At 35.4% G+C, this 16,750-nt stretch overlaps 1 protein-coding gene across 1 annotated transcript in view; it reads left to right on the forward strand.

Annotated features, from left to right (window-relative positions):
• RSBN1 (round spermatid basic protein 1) overlaps positions 1-14,935 on the forward strand; it is a 41,671-nt gene extending 26,736 nt beyond the window's left edge. The window contains 5 exon segments of the mRNA XM_008574473.1: positions 4,568-4,705; positions 5,023-5,165; positions 8,130-8,297; positions 9,548-9,656; positions 10,331-14,935. Coding sequence (XP_008572695.1) covers positions 4,568-4,705; positions 5,023-5,165; positions 8,130-8,297; positions 9,548-9,656; positions 10,331-10,804 — 1,032 coding nt within the window. The 3' untranslated portion in view covers positions 10,805-14,935.
• The last annotated feature ends 1,815 nt before the right edge of the window (positions 14,936-16,750 follow it).

Genomic DNA, 16,750 nt, shown 5'->3' on the forward strand with positions numbered 1-16,750 from the left:
CGGGGGCCCGGGGGGGGTTCCCCCCCCCCCCCCCCCCCCCCGAGCTCAATGGTTGATTAGTTCATTTCCAGTTTCAGCATACATAAATTCAACAAATATTTATTACTACATACAAGGCACTTTGTATAACAGATATACAGTAGTTAAGAATACAGATTATTTTCTTTCAGAAAGTTTATATTCAAATATATTGCCCTATTTCTTTTGTGAGTGGTTTAAATCAGAAGTTGGCAGACTTTTTCTGTAAAGGGCCAGATAGTATTTTAGGCTTTGTCATACCATCTCTTTTGCAAGTACTTAACTCTACCATTGTAATGTAGATAAATGGGCATGACTGAGTTCTAGTAAAAACTTTGGCAGCCTGGATTTGCCTATGGGTTGAAGTTTGCCAACCCTTGGTCTAAATTAATATGTTCCTTATAAATCATTCTTCGACTTCCTTTAACCTAGTTCCTTAGTGAAAATGCATTCTGGGGTAATTAGTGCCTTCCTAATCAGCCATTTTGTTGTTGTTGTTGTTGTTGTTTAAGATAGTCCTTATGTCCTTGACCGTTTTTTTGAAATGTTTATTCTTACATTTTTTTAGTTGTTTTCTTCTTTCTTCATCCTTTCACAGTTTCTGTAGCTAATAACTCTTCTTCCTTGCATCTTTCAAATATCTCTTTTCTCTTTACTTCAGTTCTTGGTCCTTTGTTTCTGTATATTCTTTCTCTGAAGTCTTACTCACTTTAAAAATTATACTTTGTAGATAATTTCCAAGTCTATGCCTCTATTCTTTACCTTTTTTGATCTAGTTATAACTCCAAATCCAACTTGGCTAAATCTTTTATGTCCTTGTATTAGATCTTTTATGTCCTTCATTTCTTTGAGCTTGAAACCTTGTTTTCAGTTCTTCTCTTTAGTGTATTTAATCACCTTCAAGGATAAATAGAAGTTATAAAGGTGGACAATAACATGAAAAGTTGTGGAGGCAGCACAGATTATTTAGAATATGGAAAATGTATATTTGGAATGTGGCAAATGTGGCACAGTTCTTTTGGAATAATAGAGCAGGAGGGGCTTTGTCTGCTATAAAAAGAATTTTGAGCTTGATGCTGTAGGTAATATGGAGCTACTGAAGGATTTAAAACAGGAAGGTTGAATGGTAAGATGTTTGTTTCCTAAAGAGATTATTTGTAGCAGCATTGTAGGATGGTTCTTGGGGATGGGAATCCTGAAACAAAGATACTGGTTTTTGCAATTAGGTGAGAAATTATCTACTGAAGTAATGCAGTGGTACAGCAGATTTAGAAGGATAGATTTTGACATTTAAGAAGAACTTGTAAATTCCTGATTTGGAAACTGAGAGGATGAGTATTATTAACTGGTGAAGGAAATTCAGAAAGGAAAAAACAGGTTTGGGGGTGGAAGAGAACCTTATAAGAAAACAAGCTCAGTTTTATATGTATCATGTATAAGGGTGTCTGTGGGCTGTCCAGGAGGCAGTTGTATGTACAGATCTGAATCTAAGGAAAAGTTTTACGATAGAGGTATAGATATGGAATGTAGCAAGGTACATGGTAGTTAAATCTGTAGTATAATTGAAACCACTTACAGATACTATGTTAAATGAGAAATGGTCCGATTCTGCAAAAACCACATGGTGGAGAGAAGAAGCCTGGAAGGGAAGTAAAGTAAGTGGATGACTGAAAAACATCCCTTGAATTTGGCTATGAGGAGATCATTATTGATTTATTTCAGGGGAGTGGTGTGGACAGAATCCTGATTGCCATGACTTGTAATGTGAATAAAAGGTGAGGTGAGGCAATAGACAGGAAATATAGATGAATCCTAGAGAAGTGGGATTCTCATGTGGAAAAGGCATTTGAGGGTTCTTTTGATGATAAATTGCAGGACATTCAATTTTTAAAATGAGCTTAAATGATAAAAGGGATTCATTGCTTCATGAAATGGGAAAGTCCAGGGGTAGCACTGATGGTTAGAATGTTTCAGGCTTGGGATATGGAGGCAGGGCTAGTAGAAGGACTAGGATAGAGCATGAGTGTGTTTATGAGAGAGGGATAAACCTTGAGGTCTAGGCTAGATATGGAAGGAACTGAAAGCAGGAGGGGGCTGATATTGAGAAAAAAAAAAAAAAAACAAAAAAACATAGGTTGCCAAAGGTCTAATTTAGTCTAAGTAAAGGAATGAAAACAGGAAGGTTGTGGTTTTCTAATAAGGCTTCTCTCTAGCTAGGCTAATTTAGCTACAGTTTTCCAAATAGGCCTTACATATTGCAGCTTTCAAAATCCAGTCCTGGTATTTACTTGATGATGGCTCTTCTGCTGCTATATAGAAATTGAACATTGTTAATTCTTTGGCATTCATTATCTATACAGCATTGGTACTCACACAAAGGTGTGAACCTGAAGATTCTCATAAGATAGAAGCTTTTCTTTGTGTGTAGATGAAAATAAACATGTTGGCCTTAACAAAATTATGAGATCATAAAAATTCATTCTATTTTATGGTCATACTTCTTTCTTTTTCTTCTGCTGTTCCCTCCATCCCCCTTTTCAGGTTGACTTCTTTCCTCTTTCCAAATAGGAAATGATGCTTTATATTTATTCACATCACATATTAATTATCCTGTATGTTTGCATTTTTAAGTTGTCTTCAAGTTTAGTGCTGTTGAATTTAGTGATACTTGAATTAGGTAAACTTGTGATAAAAAATGTTATTTCAATCTCACTTTGTGTGTAAAACTTAAAGTAATGTGAATTCCTTCAAATTAATAATGCATTCAAAGCTAGCAGGTCAAATAAATTGAAAACTGCTACTTGTCAATGTACTTCTTCAGGATTGGTCTTTAGTTTTGGGAGCTTTAAATTATGATAGGTCTTTAGGACTTTCCTCTCATAAAATGCCACTACCCTGTATAGATTGAAAGCCTTTCTTGGTAAAGGAATTTCTGATAATTGAGAATAATTGGGGAGGAGTTTGGGGGAAGACTGATATTTCTTAATACCCTTGAAAGCATGATTCCTAGAAATGGTACTGAAGGTTAAATCTGCTTTAGTCATATTAGGATGCTTGGCTTAGAAAGGTTAGAATAATGATTAGAAAAGCTTCCTTTCTTATCTCTATACCCTATGATGATCCTCTTTCCCATGTTGCATCCCCTGGCTTTTTATAGCATGATGATCATACAAATGTATGGAAGGTAATTCATACACATATATGCAAGATAATTCTGGCTTGGGTGGTTACTGCTTAAGGAGCACCTGAAGTGATCTTGCGGTGAATTAAGGAATCCTTGCTATTTGAGAACAAGATCTAAGACCTTTCTTTCTGTGTATATGTGTATGTATGTAGGTGATGTTAAATTGTGGAAAAAGCTGTCAATTCTAAAAATGCTTCTCAAGAACTAATAGTGAAGAATTAATTGTGTAAGAAATACTGAACGGTCATTTATGTAAACTGCTTTCTATTAAGGCAAAATAGGTGGCATTTAAAAGAGTAGCAGTTGATTCTTTAAGAAATTTTTTTTGAGTGTTTAATAGAGATCCATTTTATAAAAGTACAGTTATATGTTAGGCTTTTCAATTTAACCTGTATGTTAACTAAGGTAGAAAATGCTAGGTAACTGATCTGAGGTGGAAAAATCAAGCATTTTTAGTCTAGTCCATCTTTATGCACAGGATCTGTGAATCTGCCCTTGAGAAACATTCATTCTAAATTAGAGATAGGATAAGAACACATGTAAAATGACTAGAGGAATAATATCAGATTGTATGGAATCAATTGGTAGATTCCATTTGAATGCTAGATAGAATGCTCTGGGCTGCAAATTTTTAGTAGGATATTCCCTAACAGTTGATATAGAGAAAATGTATATGTGCTTGCAGATAACATTAGACTTCAGAAAAGGGAAAGATCATTGAGGGTGACCAGGAAGTCTTCCAGGAAAAAAAACCTCTTGAACTGGACTTTGAACATTTGGGTTGACAGAAAAGAGGACATTCCAAGGGGAGATAGAAATAAGTTTGGCATAAATTTAGTAAAGAAAAAGATCAGCCTACCTGAAGTGGAGGCTCTTATGTGGAAGCAATGGGAGATTGGATTTGATAATAGTCAGCCTGGTATTTGGCCTGAAGTGAAGACTTTCAAGCTAGGGAATACATAATGAATATGGAAGATTAATCTGAAGAGTGGTCTTTTTTCCTGCCCTGTCAATTTCCCTGTTTACTGTCTCCCCCCCCCCCCAAAGATCACACTTTAAAGTGTTTACAAAGTTCAAAAATTATCATTCTTAGAGAAGTTTATCTTAATGTCCTCAATATTTTAAAATGTTAGGAGTATAGTAACTTGCACATTGAAACTTTCTGTTTGTGGCACATGTCATATCAATGTATTTGTCAGTGTGCTTGGGTGCCTCTGAAACTATTAACTTTATCCAAGGTACTGACCACTGAGTTATTAGAATGTAGAAGAAATAGCAACTTTGGAAATAATACCCTATTCTAATTCTTTAATTATATTATAGTGTACTTCAGTCCTTTCTCCCCCATCTTTCATTTCATCTCAGGTCAACAGGACATACTGCTGTGGCACCTACCGAGCAGGTCCTATGCGGCAGATAAGTCTTGTTGGAGCAGTAGATGAAGAAGTTGGTGATTATTTCCCAGAGTTCCTTGATATGTTAGAAGAATCACCATTTCTGAAAGTAAGTATTAATTTAGATTACTAAAGTTTTGATCATTACTTAAATGGGCACTTTATATTAAAGAGTATTAAGCTAACCTTGCCTATTGAAATTAAATTTTATTCAGTGTTTTTAATAGAAATATTTAGAAGAGTATTGGTAAATAATACTTAACTTCATTTATTCTTCTTAAAATATAATTTAGTATGTATATAGTATTTATTTCTTTATATACACTTGCAAAAAAAGCTTCTTAGAATTTTTATTTGGATGGGGAGGATTAACTTGTAAATAGTATAAGAAATATTTTTAATGTGATTCATTCATCTGATTTCTAGATGACTTTGCCCTGGGGTACACTTTCCAGTCTCCGACTCCAGTGTAGGTCCCAGAGTGATGATGGACCTATAATGTGGGTAAGGCCAGGAGAACAGATGATCCCTACAGCAGATATGCCAAAGTCACCCTTTAAAAGACGACGGTAAACATTTATTTTTCTTAAAGAAACAAAACCACTTTCTGTAGTTGGTTGCTTATAAAAATGATTGAGACCTGAGCACAGTTTAAAAACCATTTGTCTAGATTATTTGAAGAGCTCTCTTAAGTAAATCTAGTTGTCAGTTCTTTAGTCCAGCCCATTCATTACACAATCATCAGGGTGAGATGTTGTCCTAAAAAACAATTTAAGTTTTACTTCTTTTCATAAAACTTGGGTCCTGGCTGCCTGCAGGATAAAAGATCAAACTCCTTAGTGTGGTCTTCAAGGGGATCTTTCATAATCTGGCCCTAACAGGATCTTGTCTAGATGTGTCTGCTTCCAGGAAAATGAATGTATCTTAAGTAATAAAGAGAATGGAAAATATTTAGATATGTAGGCTATTTCTTTTTAACAAAGTTAAAAGAAGTGTTTTAGAAAAGTGTATGTCCCCCCTCAATAAAGGGCAACCAGAAACTGCAGGGAAAACAGAAGAATTTAAAGAAAAAAAAATGGATGATCCAAATATGAAACTAAAGTGTGATATGATTTTGAGTACCTAGGTGAAATACAGGAAAGAAAGATCTTTTTGTATATTCTTCCTTTGACAACATAAAACTGGAACCTTAGAAAACTAATGTTTAGCCTACTGGTTGGGTCTGCAGTAAGCATAGCTACTCATAATATTATAAACACCATTTATTGGATTTCAAATCTTAGAATCCACCTATTGACAAAGCGTGTAAGACCTAAGTATGGTTTTAAGCAGAAAATGGAACCACACTGACTTTCTCATCTATTTGAATATGGCTTTCTTATATAACATCTTTTTTTTTTTTTTTTTCTTGAGGGTTTTGGTAGTTAACCTTGTATTCTGTCCTTTTATCATATCCTCAAGTCTTTCCAGAATTTTTATCATACTATTTGTTCTAACACATTAGTTTTTTACATGGAAATCTTTTGGAGCTCCATGTTTTCCTGCTTCAGTGTAGAAGGCTTATTTCACAGTTAACAGCCTAGGACTTCTCATTTAATGCATTTCTGCATTAACCTGTGGTTGTCATCTTCCTAGGTTTATTTCCTTCTCTTGCTTGAGCACATTATCAAATAATATTCTAAGAAAATGAAGGTATTCTGAGTCATTATATGTCTGAATTTTTTTTTTTTCTGTCATTAAATATGATTCATAGGTTAGCTGGATTCTCGAGTTTCTATTTTCCCTTAGGATTTTTAGCATTGCTCCAGTGTCTTCTAGCATCTGATATTATTTATGAGAAATCTTAATGCCAGTGTAATTTTTGTTCTTTTGTAGATAACCTATTTTTTTCTTGTCTGAAAGCCTATGGCATTCTCTACTTATCACTGGCAGTCTGAAGTTTCACAATGATGTCTTTTGTTTTGGTCTTTCATTCTTATTCTTATTTTTAATCATCCTTTTTGGTGTTTGGTAGCCCCCTTCAATTTTAAGATTCTTGTCTTTTTTTTTCTGGGAATTTTTTTTGCTTAATTGCTTTGGTAATTTCATCTCTGTTATCTCTTTCTGAAACTACTGTTGGTTGAATAGATTTCCTGGTTTGGTTATCCTCGTATTTCCTGGTACTCTTTGCTTTTGATTCTGGGACATTTACTTGACTTATGTGTTCAAACCTTTCTTTTGAATTTTTAAATTTCAGCAGTGTTTATTTTGGTCTTTCTCTGTCAGTCTGCTATCTTCAGATATCTGGTGATTCTTGGTTGACCCATTCATATTTTAGAATAAAGCATTGGGCTTATTCAGAATTCTATTCGTATTTCAGTGAGACTTGTCAAAAGGTAGGTGTCAACACTTTAGAGGAACTGGCATAGAAGTAGATATTAAATTATATGTCAGAGTTCTATTATATGTTAGTTCTATTCATATGGCAAGTTTAGTATGTTTAGAGAAGAATATGCAGTTTTTTGGTTGAAAGTTTTTCAGGATGTTTTTGACTGTAAGCTACAAAATTTTTGACCAAATCTGGTTCATAAAATAAAGCGTTTGTCATTCTTTATATCAGTAAGTACAGAGAGGTTGGCTCTAGGCACCATATGGTTCAGTACTAGGTTCTTTCCTTTTCTCTAGGCTCAATACTTGGTTCTTTTCTTTTCTCTGCTTTATTGTTCTCTTTGCCCAGGCTTTGTACTTACACTGTCTTCCTTTATGGTTGGTGGATGGCTATAGCAGTTCTAGGCATCACATCTGGATCTGATTATATCTAATAGAAGAAGAGACTGCCTTTTCTTGTACTTCTTTCTTAGCAGTTAGGATCCTTCTCAGACATCTCCTCAGCTAATAGTATGGAAGGGAAATTTCCCTTCCATACTGTTAGCCAGAATCTGAGGAGATGTCTGGCCGTGAGTTGCTTCATCTATACTGCCACCCTTTCCTGCCTCAAACGCCCTCTCTCCAATATTAGTTTGAAGCCTTTTACTTTCATTTTAATGTGGAAGGAGATCACATGGACGCACAGGTTGCCATCTTGAGTCAGAGGTCTAGTAGTGTTTTGAGAGTTGGAAATGAGGGTGACTGAGGATAAAGAAGCATACAGGGCTAGCCATTTAGCTCAGTTGGAGCACCGTGTTATAACACCAAGGTCAAGGGTTTGAGTCTCCTTAACACCAGCCACCAAAAAACAAACAAAAAAGACAGCCTTAAACTTTGAATTGTATTTTCTGTTGCTGGACAACCAAATTTTATATGTTTAAATACAAGAGTCTAATCCAAACTATAGCTTCTACTTTATTATGATCTATAGCAAGAGGAAGGTAATCACATTAAGCATTACAGTAGTGTGTTAAAAGCTAATGATCAAAGTCACTGAACTCTTCTTAGCCTTCATCTTATTTAAATCTGGTATTTCAGCAGAGTTTTTCACCTTACAGCCATTAATAATTTTTTTTTGTCCCCTTCTTCCTTGCTTTCCCTTTGTTTCATAACCAAATCAACTCTAGATCAATGAATGAAATAAAAAATCTCCAGTACCTTCCTCGGACCAGTGAACCCCGTGAAGTTCTCTTTGAAGATAGGACAAGAGCTCATGCTGATCATGTAGGTCAGGGGTTTGACTGGCAGAGTACGGCTGCAGTTGGGGTTTTGAAAGCTGTACAGTTTGGTGAATGGTAAGTTAATGGAACTCAACTGCAATGCTGGTTAATGTTGTATATGATAATGTGGACTCTAAAAGGTTGAGGACCAATTTTTATTTAAATTATGGTGAAATACACGTAACATAAAGTTGACCATCTTAACTATTTTTAAATGTACATTCAATAATGTTAAGTATAATCACATTGTTGTGAAACAGATCTTAGAACTTTTTCATCTTGCAAAACTGAAACTCTATATCCATTGAAAAACAACTCCCTTTCTCCCCTTCACACCTGGACTCTGGTAACCATTGTTCTACTTTCTGTTTAATGAATTTGACTACTTTAAATACCTTACTTAGGTGGAATCATACAGTATTTGTGTTTTTGTGACTAGCTTATTTGTTAGGATAATGTCCTCAAGGTTCATCCATGTTGTAGCAACGGTCAGAATCTCCTTTTAAGGCTGAATATTAATACACTGTATGTATATACCACATTTTGTTAATCTTTCTATCTGTTGGTGAACACTTGGTTTGCATCCACATTTTGGTTATTGTGAGTAATGCTATGAACATGGGTGTGTAAATATCTCTCCATGTCCTTGCTTTCAATTCTTTTGTGTATGTATCCAGGAGTGAAGTTGCTGGATCATATATGGTAATTCTATTTTTAATTTTTTGAGGAACTGCCAGATTGTTTTTTATAGTGGCTGCACAATTGTACATTCATTCATTTGGAGCCCAATTTTAACAAAGCTTAGGACATAGAGAAGCAAAAATGGTGAGAGAACTGCAAATACAACTAGTTTAGAATAAAACTATATTTTAGCCATTGTTTTAATTTTGCAACAACTAACTGATTTTTTTAAAAAATTGTTTTATGGGCCGGCCCGGTGGCGCACTCGGTAGAGTGCGGTGCTTGGGAGCGCGTTGGTGCTCCCACCGAGGGTTCGGATCCCATACAGAGACCGGTCTGCTCACTGGTTGAGCGCGGTGCGGGCGCGACACCAAGGGTTGCGATCCTGTTGCCGGTCACGGTACGGGCGTGACACCGAGGGTTGCGATCCCGTTACCAGTCACGAAAAAAGACAAAAAGGAAAAAAAAAATGTTTTACTGTTGTTTTTTGAAAATTGATTAAAGAAGCAAGTGTATACTTAGTTCTTAGAAGCTATGCATCTGTTTCTGTGCTAGTAGTAGCATTTTCAGGAACAGGAAAACTGAAATTTGTCATTTTCCATCGTCAGATGCTTGTCCCTAAAACTTAATTTTGTTAATCTTAGGAGTGATCAACCTCGCATAACCAAAGATGTGATCTGTTTTCATGCTGAGGATTTTACTGATGTTGTACAGAGACTTCAGTTAGACCTTCATGAACCTCCAGTTTCCCAGGTAATAACTCTTGTTTTTTTATTACCTACCCTTTGAGTGAGATATTGGAAATAAGTATCTGTACTCATTTTATTTCGCATTTTATATTATGGTTGGATACATAGGATAGTGAATTTAATTTAATTACTATTAAAGGCTGTAATGGGGGGTTTTTATGGGGGAATGTGCTGAAAATCATTAGAGCAGAGCTTCCCAAGCAGAATGCTCAAGATACCTTTAATCTTTGGGATGCCTGGTGGGCCTGGGATGGTCAAAAGGCCAAGGCTCCTCAGTTCCTGCCATGAGCAGTCTCACTTGTTAACCTTATTGCACTGTGTGCCCTCACCTGGAAAAGGTTGAAAGACACAGAAGGAGAAGATAAGATGTTGCCCTTGTGTGGGAAAGACACTGATATTTAGCTGCAGTTTGAAATATTAATTTAAATGATTCCCTAGGCCATCCTGACTTTAACCTATATTTTGTTACTAGAAAAGTAGTAAAATGTGAGGAAAAATATTCCCAAGCATTACAGGAAATTTTTGAAAGTTATATATAATTTAGTATTGCTTAACTTCAGTTTGATTGTCATTGTAACACATCTTGTCCCTACTGTTTCCCTGGGCTAATTATAATATTTTATCTTACTAAATTATTATATGTTTTAAAGTCTCTTGCAACTTTTTCCCTCTCTTCAGTGTGTACAGTGGGTGGATGAAGCCAAACTAAACCAAATGAGGCGGGAAGGCATTCGTTATGCTAGAATTCAGCTATGCGACAATGATATCTACTTCATCCCTAGAAATGTCATTCATCAGTTCAAAACAGTGTCAGCAGTGTGCAGCTTAGCTTGGCATATAAGACTTAAACAGTACCACCCGGTTGTGGAAACCACTCAAAACACAGACAGCAATTCTAACATGGATTGTGGGTTAACTGGAAAGCGAGACTTAGAAGTCGACTCCCAATGTGTTAGGATAAAAACTGAATCTGAAGAAACATGCACAGAAATGCAGCTTTTGACAACTGCTTCATCATCCTTCTCACCTTCATCAGAACTTCATCTACAGCAAGATCAGAAGACTCAGCCTATTCCAGTTTTAAAGGTGGAAAGTAGACTGGACTCTGACCAGCAAAACAATCTGCAAGAACATTCAAGCACTCCTGTGTGATATGTACATATTCAAACACATTTTTAACTTTTTTAGATTTTGATGTGAAGTTATAGTTTTATAACTGGCTTAAGTTAAGTTTTATTGGAGAAATCTTGCCTATAATTCTATAAAGAGAAATGACATTCCACAAATGTCAAGCATATCTTTTTTATACAGATTATGCAAAGTTAAGAGTTGTATCTTATCCCGTTAGTACAATATGTAATAGTGGGTCTGCTGCTACTTTCTGTTTTAAGGTGTGAGGTAACAATTCAATCTCTTCTTCAAATCAAAATGAGAATTATCTGGAATAACATTCTTATTTGGTAAATTATTCACTTCCCTTAATTTTATCTTGACTTGTTTTTTGCCATATTTGCTGTTTTTAATGGTAAACCATCAGATTTATGGTTTAGTACTTGTGTCCTTATGGCACAGATTCAATTTCTACAGTAAAAATGGCATAGGTTGCAGGAAAGAGTTCCTGTGTCAGGTACATGAGCAAGAGGTAAGTAGTCCCAACCATAAAGAACAAAAAACTAAGGAAAATTCAGTGGCTCTCTGGTTTCTCAACAAAAGAGAACACAGCACTTCCTGATCCAAATTCTCTTTTTTGTATCTGTTATTTAAAGCCCAGCAGATATTTCAATTAAAAAAAAAATCTGAAGATCAATAGTCCTTGGTCATTCATTATCCATGGTTCATTAATCTCTTCTAGAATATATGGTAACTGTGGAAGTTATTTTGGTAAAAGAGATAATGTTGACATGATACTCTACTGTTCTGCTTCCTAGCACCCTCACATTTTGTGTGGACACTTTTGCTTCCTAAACTGATTGTAAGTGTCCAACTTGTAGAATGATATCAGTCTTTCTGATGAGGGTGTCATATTTTCAGCATCAAATTTAGGATAAGTATTGTCACGTGGCATCAGCCTCTTCATGATAAATAAATACTGTTGAGACACTTCAATTCAGTTTTAACTGGTGAATACCTGGGTTTATTTACTATTACTCTATGTTGCTGTTTTTAATAAAGAATGTGGCACTAGATTTCATCCTAGAGTGTCAGGTAGTTTAATGCTTAGTGCCTGAGTATTTAAATTTTTTTTTATTCACAAACAGGCACATTTCATATAGCTAGTGTGGTCTTAACTTTCTGTCATTTTAGAATGTTAACATGATATGCATTACCCTTTTTCTTAGTTACTAATACAGTAGGCCTTTTGTTTATTAAAGGAAGAGTACTTCCCACACCTAAGACCAGATTCTTGTATCTACCTGGTTACAGTGCAATTTGGAGATTTTTTTTTTCCTGGTTGGTGAGAATTGAAATATTTACATTAACATAGGCAAAAAAAAGATGCTGCTTTTTATTGTCTGTCAACCATGAAAACTTAGCTGCATCTTTTGAAAATCAAATATGAATTTTCTCTAAAATACTCTGCAATAGGTTAAATCTTATATAAATATTACTTTGTGCAATATTGTTGTGTAGTTAAATGCATATTAGCAAAGTATAGAGGTCACTGTGTAAAGCGATAGGAAAGTAACCATCAGCAAATACTGCAGTGATTAGTTAGAATCTGTATTATTCCTTATATATATGTATATGTATGTATTCTCTGTTACAAAGGATGAAGACAAATAGGGAGGTGTTTCAATGTAAACCATTTATGAATTGGAAGTGATGTTGGTTTTAGTTATCTTTGTAAATAAGTTTATTAGAATGGTATGAAAGGTAATGTGATTATTGCAGGGGTGTTTTTCAATCTTGGGTATAAATTCTAGGGTAAATTCTAGTTAATCAAGACTAGTTTTAAGCGACCTGCCTTTGAGGGTGGTTTTTGTTCTTTTGTCGGGGTGGGGGTTAATCACAAAGTGTGTGGATTTGGTTTATTTCTTGTTTTTATTTTTCTGTCCAGAAGAATTTCATAGAGCTTTACCATGCTGTGCAAAGTAAAATTCTTCTCAGGCAACATTTGCTTTTTAAAATAATCATGAAGAGCAAGGTTGTTACAGCAAAAATTTTTATTTTTATTTTTATTGTCTTCCAAGATCCAATTTCCCCATCTCCCACTTGCCATCCAGCAGATGCCATCTGTCATCTAAGCTGGTCATTGCTAATAAACAAGGAGACTGTCTCCTGACAGCCAGCACTGTGTATATATAACTCAGGAACCAGCGGATCTGCAAAGACCTACAATCAAAAGCAAATCCCCATTTTCCTTTTATAAAACATTCTACCCTCACCTCCAATATAAACACAGTAAAAGAATATAAAAAAATGTTTAAAATCATGTACTAATAAATTCATTGTATGTTAGAATTGCAATAGAATGGAGAGAAACATTTAGCTAATAATATACCTGGAAACTGTCCTATGTGAGTGAGTATTAGATTTTAATAGCATGCTTTAAAGACTGATGAATATAAAGGCAGAAGTTTTGCATTTCTTACTGCTTTCAAAGATGTATCCTAGTTTAGTGATACAAATGATTGCAACTTTTAAAATTATTAAATTATTTGGTTTGGTGGAGTGAGGCATGGAGCAATCTGGCATCTTCTGATTTGTAAAGTAGTGATGGCAGTGAAGATGTAACTGAAATTTAAGCCGATCTTCCTTTTTGGTATATTATCCATTGTGCCAACTCTTGAGATTACTTGCAGAATGTGGTTATAAGTTTTAGTATTTTGTGGAGCAGAGGGATATTTTAAAAATGTGCTTATGGAAAGGACCCAATAAATGAATATTCCTAATTTAGTTAAGTAGAATGATTTTAGTTATCCATTAAAAAGTATAAACGTCTTCCCCCTGCCCCTGAAGTCATTCTCTAATTACTAAGCTATGCTAGGAGTAGGATTATGATTCAAGGAGGTATCCCAAATTCATAAAGCAATAATAGAAACCTACATACTAGTCCCCCCCCCCAAAGTATTAACTCTATAAAAATGAATTCCTAGGCTTAATTGTACTTTTAATTTGCTTATTCAGTATTTAGAATTTGTTTAACTGGTACTTTATTATTTTTAATTAAAGACTTTAAAAAGTGTCCTTTACCCTTAAGAGACATTTGGAATATCAGCTGACCAATACTACAAGCTCTTGTAGGGGGAAAAGGAGCTTATTATATAAAATTCTTTGCTAAACCTTAGGAAAAGATGCCTCGCATCAATCTTAGTAGACATAAAGGTCACACTTAATGGCTGGAGAAACTTTTGCTTATTGCCTTTCCCTATATAAATATTATTGTCTAGAAAGCTAATATAGGAACAAGACTCCAAAACCCATGAAAACCCTTAGTGAATATATTCTTAATCATTAATGTTAGTCCATTATATTTTCATCTGTATTTGCCATTAAAAATTTGCATTTATGCCTTTAGGATATTTGAGTTTGTGTCTTTCTAATAAATGTTTTATTATTGCTACAGTTTTTTAAAAAAGAACCTTTCACTAGCACATGCCAGAGATTCACATTTGTGCTAAGTTATATGTTTTGAAAACAGGTTGTAGTTATATTTATTGGTCATGCAAGTAGAGGAAATGCACAATACAAACATTTTTCTTTGGCACATAGGGGACCCATCCTCATCCTGAGAGTTTGTTGCTTTAAAAGCAAGTATCTCCATAAATATTATGGCCTTCCATTTTCTTCACACATTTTTTGGAATCCACTTGTGCATGTTGTTGAGAGCACTGTCTCTTAAAATATAGCACTTTTCAATTCCCTCTAAAGAAATACTTATGTACTACTTCTATCACATGTTGTAAATTTTCACGTAATAGTGTTTTCTGTGACTAAACTCCATTTTGATTGGCAGCTTAGACTTTTTTTTCTTGTGGCTTTAATTTATCTAAGAGGTCTTTGCATATAGATGAAATGTATAATTTGCCTGGCGGACTATTTGCGTTGTGTGGCCTTAGTTTGTTTATTGATATTAACGAGTGTTTAAAAAAGGTTTTTAATGAATAGTCTTAAATCTAAATTTGTGTGAATAATAATCCTTTTAACACAGTGCTTTTTTGTAGCTGTCTGAGCGTGTTAAATTGTTAAGCTATTTCTTTGTAAAATAGGACAATGGAATGCATAGAATTTTTTTTTCCTGTAAAGTATTTTTTTAATAAACAAAGTCTGATTTGTCCTTTATTGATGTTTCATCACAAAACGAATAGCACATGTGAATTCTAGATACCTGGAACCTGTTTTTAGAATACTAATCCCTCCCCTTCTCTGTCCCCTATTATTTAAAAAAATAATTTAGAAAGCCTTACGACTTTTCTTTCTTAAAAAGTCATAGATGTCTGGGGAAAATTCCATCCATACTGAGGAGGAACTAGTTTTGGGGAAGAAGAAAAATTACGCTTGGCCTTTGTGGCAGTTATGCCTCTTGCTGTTTAAATTGGTTTATGTCTACTTATGAGAAGACAATCTTAAATTTTTATTCTGGTGATGTCGATATTGAAAGTGCATGGACTATTAATGAGGGTCGTGTGTAGACTTTTCAGATGTCACTGATGTATAATATGACACATGAAATGGATGTTTTTCCTCATCAGTTTTTGTTTGTGTGAACCTCTCTTTGAGATACCTGTCCTAAGCACTGATAGCCCTTTGTTCTGATTAGGAAAGTAAAGGAAGGGAACTAACATTTGAGTAAATGCCGTGGGCCAGATACTTTATATGTAAAGTGCCATATACACTTTATATGAGTGTATCTCTTAATCCTTACAGCCTTTAGTAAGAAGGTTATTATCTCATAACGCAGGTGACAAAACAGGCTTGTTAGGTTGAATAGATTGCCTTAAGATCAAATAGTTCATTAGTGGGAGCAGGGATTTGAATCCAGTTCTGGGTTCAAAGTTCACGCCATGCTCAGTGGCAGCCTTTGGAAGCACTGAAAAGGTTCCTGAAAAATGGTTTGCTACATACCATTATTCACTAATGCAACTTACCTGCCTCAGTTCCTTCACACACTCCCCCCAAAACCTTTTGTGCACTAAACAACGAAGTGAAATATTTTTGATAGTAATATAATTTAGGTCTTAAAGCAAATATGTAGATATGTGAAAAATGACTTCTATTTTTTCCCTTTAAATTGGCCATTTGTTTTGAACCCCCACAGAATTGTAATGTTTAGCCCTAAGGAAGGGAAAAGCTGTTGGAGCAAAAACAGAAGGAAACCACCGCCAATGTGTGTAATATAAAAATAAGTCTGGGTGAAATAATTTTTAAAAATCAGTCCTATGGGAGTTACTTTCATCTTAGTCGATTTTCGTCATCGCTAAAATGGGAATAACTTCCACCTGACGCCGTTTTAATGGATTATAAGAAATGTCTGTAAAACATTTAGTACCATGCACGTTAAGCTTTCCCAAATGGTAGCTGTTATCTGTCGTTAGCTTTACCTGATCCAAGTGCTGCTACATGCTGTTTGCAGGCAGAAACACTGCTTCAAATAAGGTGAGAATGGCCGTTAGGGGTCAGTGTTTATTAATGGGAAAATATATTCATATCTAGGAGGAGGATTGCGGCTTAAAAACCCCATTAACATATCCTTTATTTCAGTTTAGGGCGCGACTGTGCCTTCCTCCTGATCTCTAACAGCCGGCTTGAATTCTTCACCTAGAAACAGTCAGTTCTCGTTGCCCCTTCCCTTGCCCTAATTTGGGAAAAGTCTCCTGGGACTGCCCTAAGCTTCGTCCCTCCTCTTCCCTAGCCCTTGAGAAAGCCCAAGTCCCAGAGCTGCTGGGGAGCGGCAGAGGGAGTCAGTCGCAGCCTGTCAGGCCTTTCGTCCCAGGGCAGCGTAAATTCACGCGAACATTCATTCATTCAACAAATGCTGAGAACCTATGTGCCAGGCTCGTGCCAGGCCCCCGTCTCTGACCTCAGGGAGCCCGCAGCCCAGTGGGGAAAAGCGATATTAAGTAATGAAACACAGATAAGTGCTCCAAAGCCAGGAAC

The sequence above is a fragment of the Galeopterus variegatus genome, unplaced genomic scaffold (assembly GCF_000696425.1).
Source record: "Galeopterus variegatus unplaced genomic scaffold, G_variegatus-3.0.2 Scaffold1052, whole genome shotgun sequence".
NCBI lineage: Eukaryota > Metazoa > Chordata > Mammalia > Dermoptera > Cynocephalidae > Galeopterus > Galeopterus variegatus.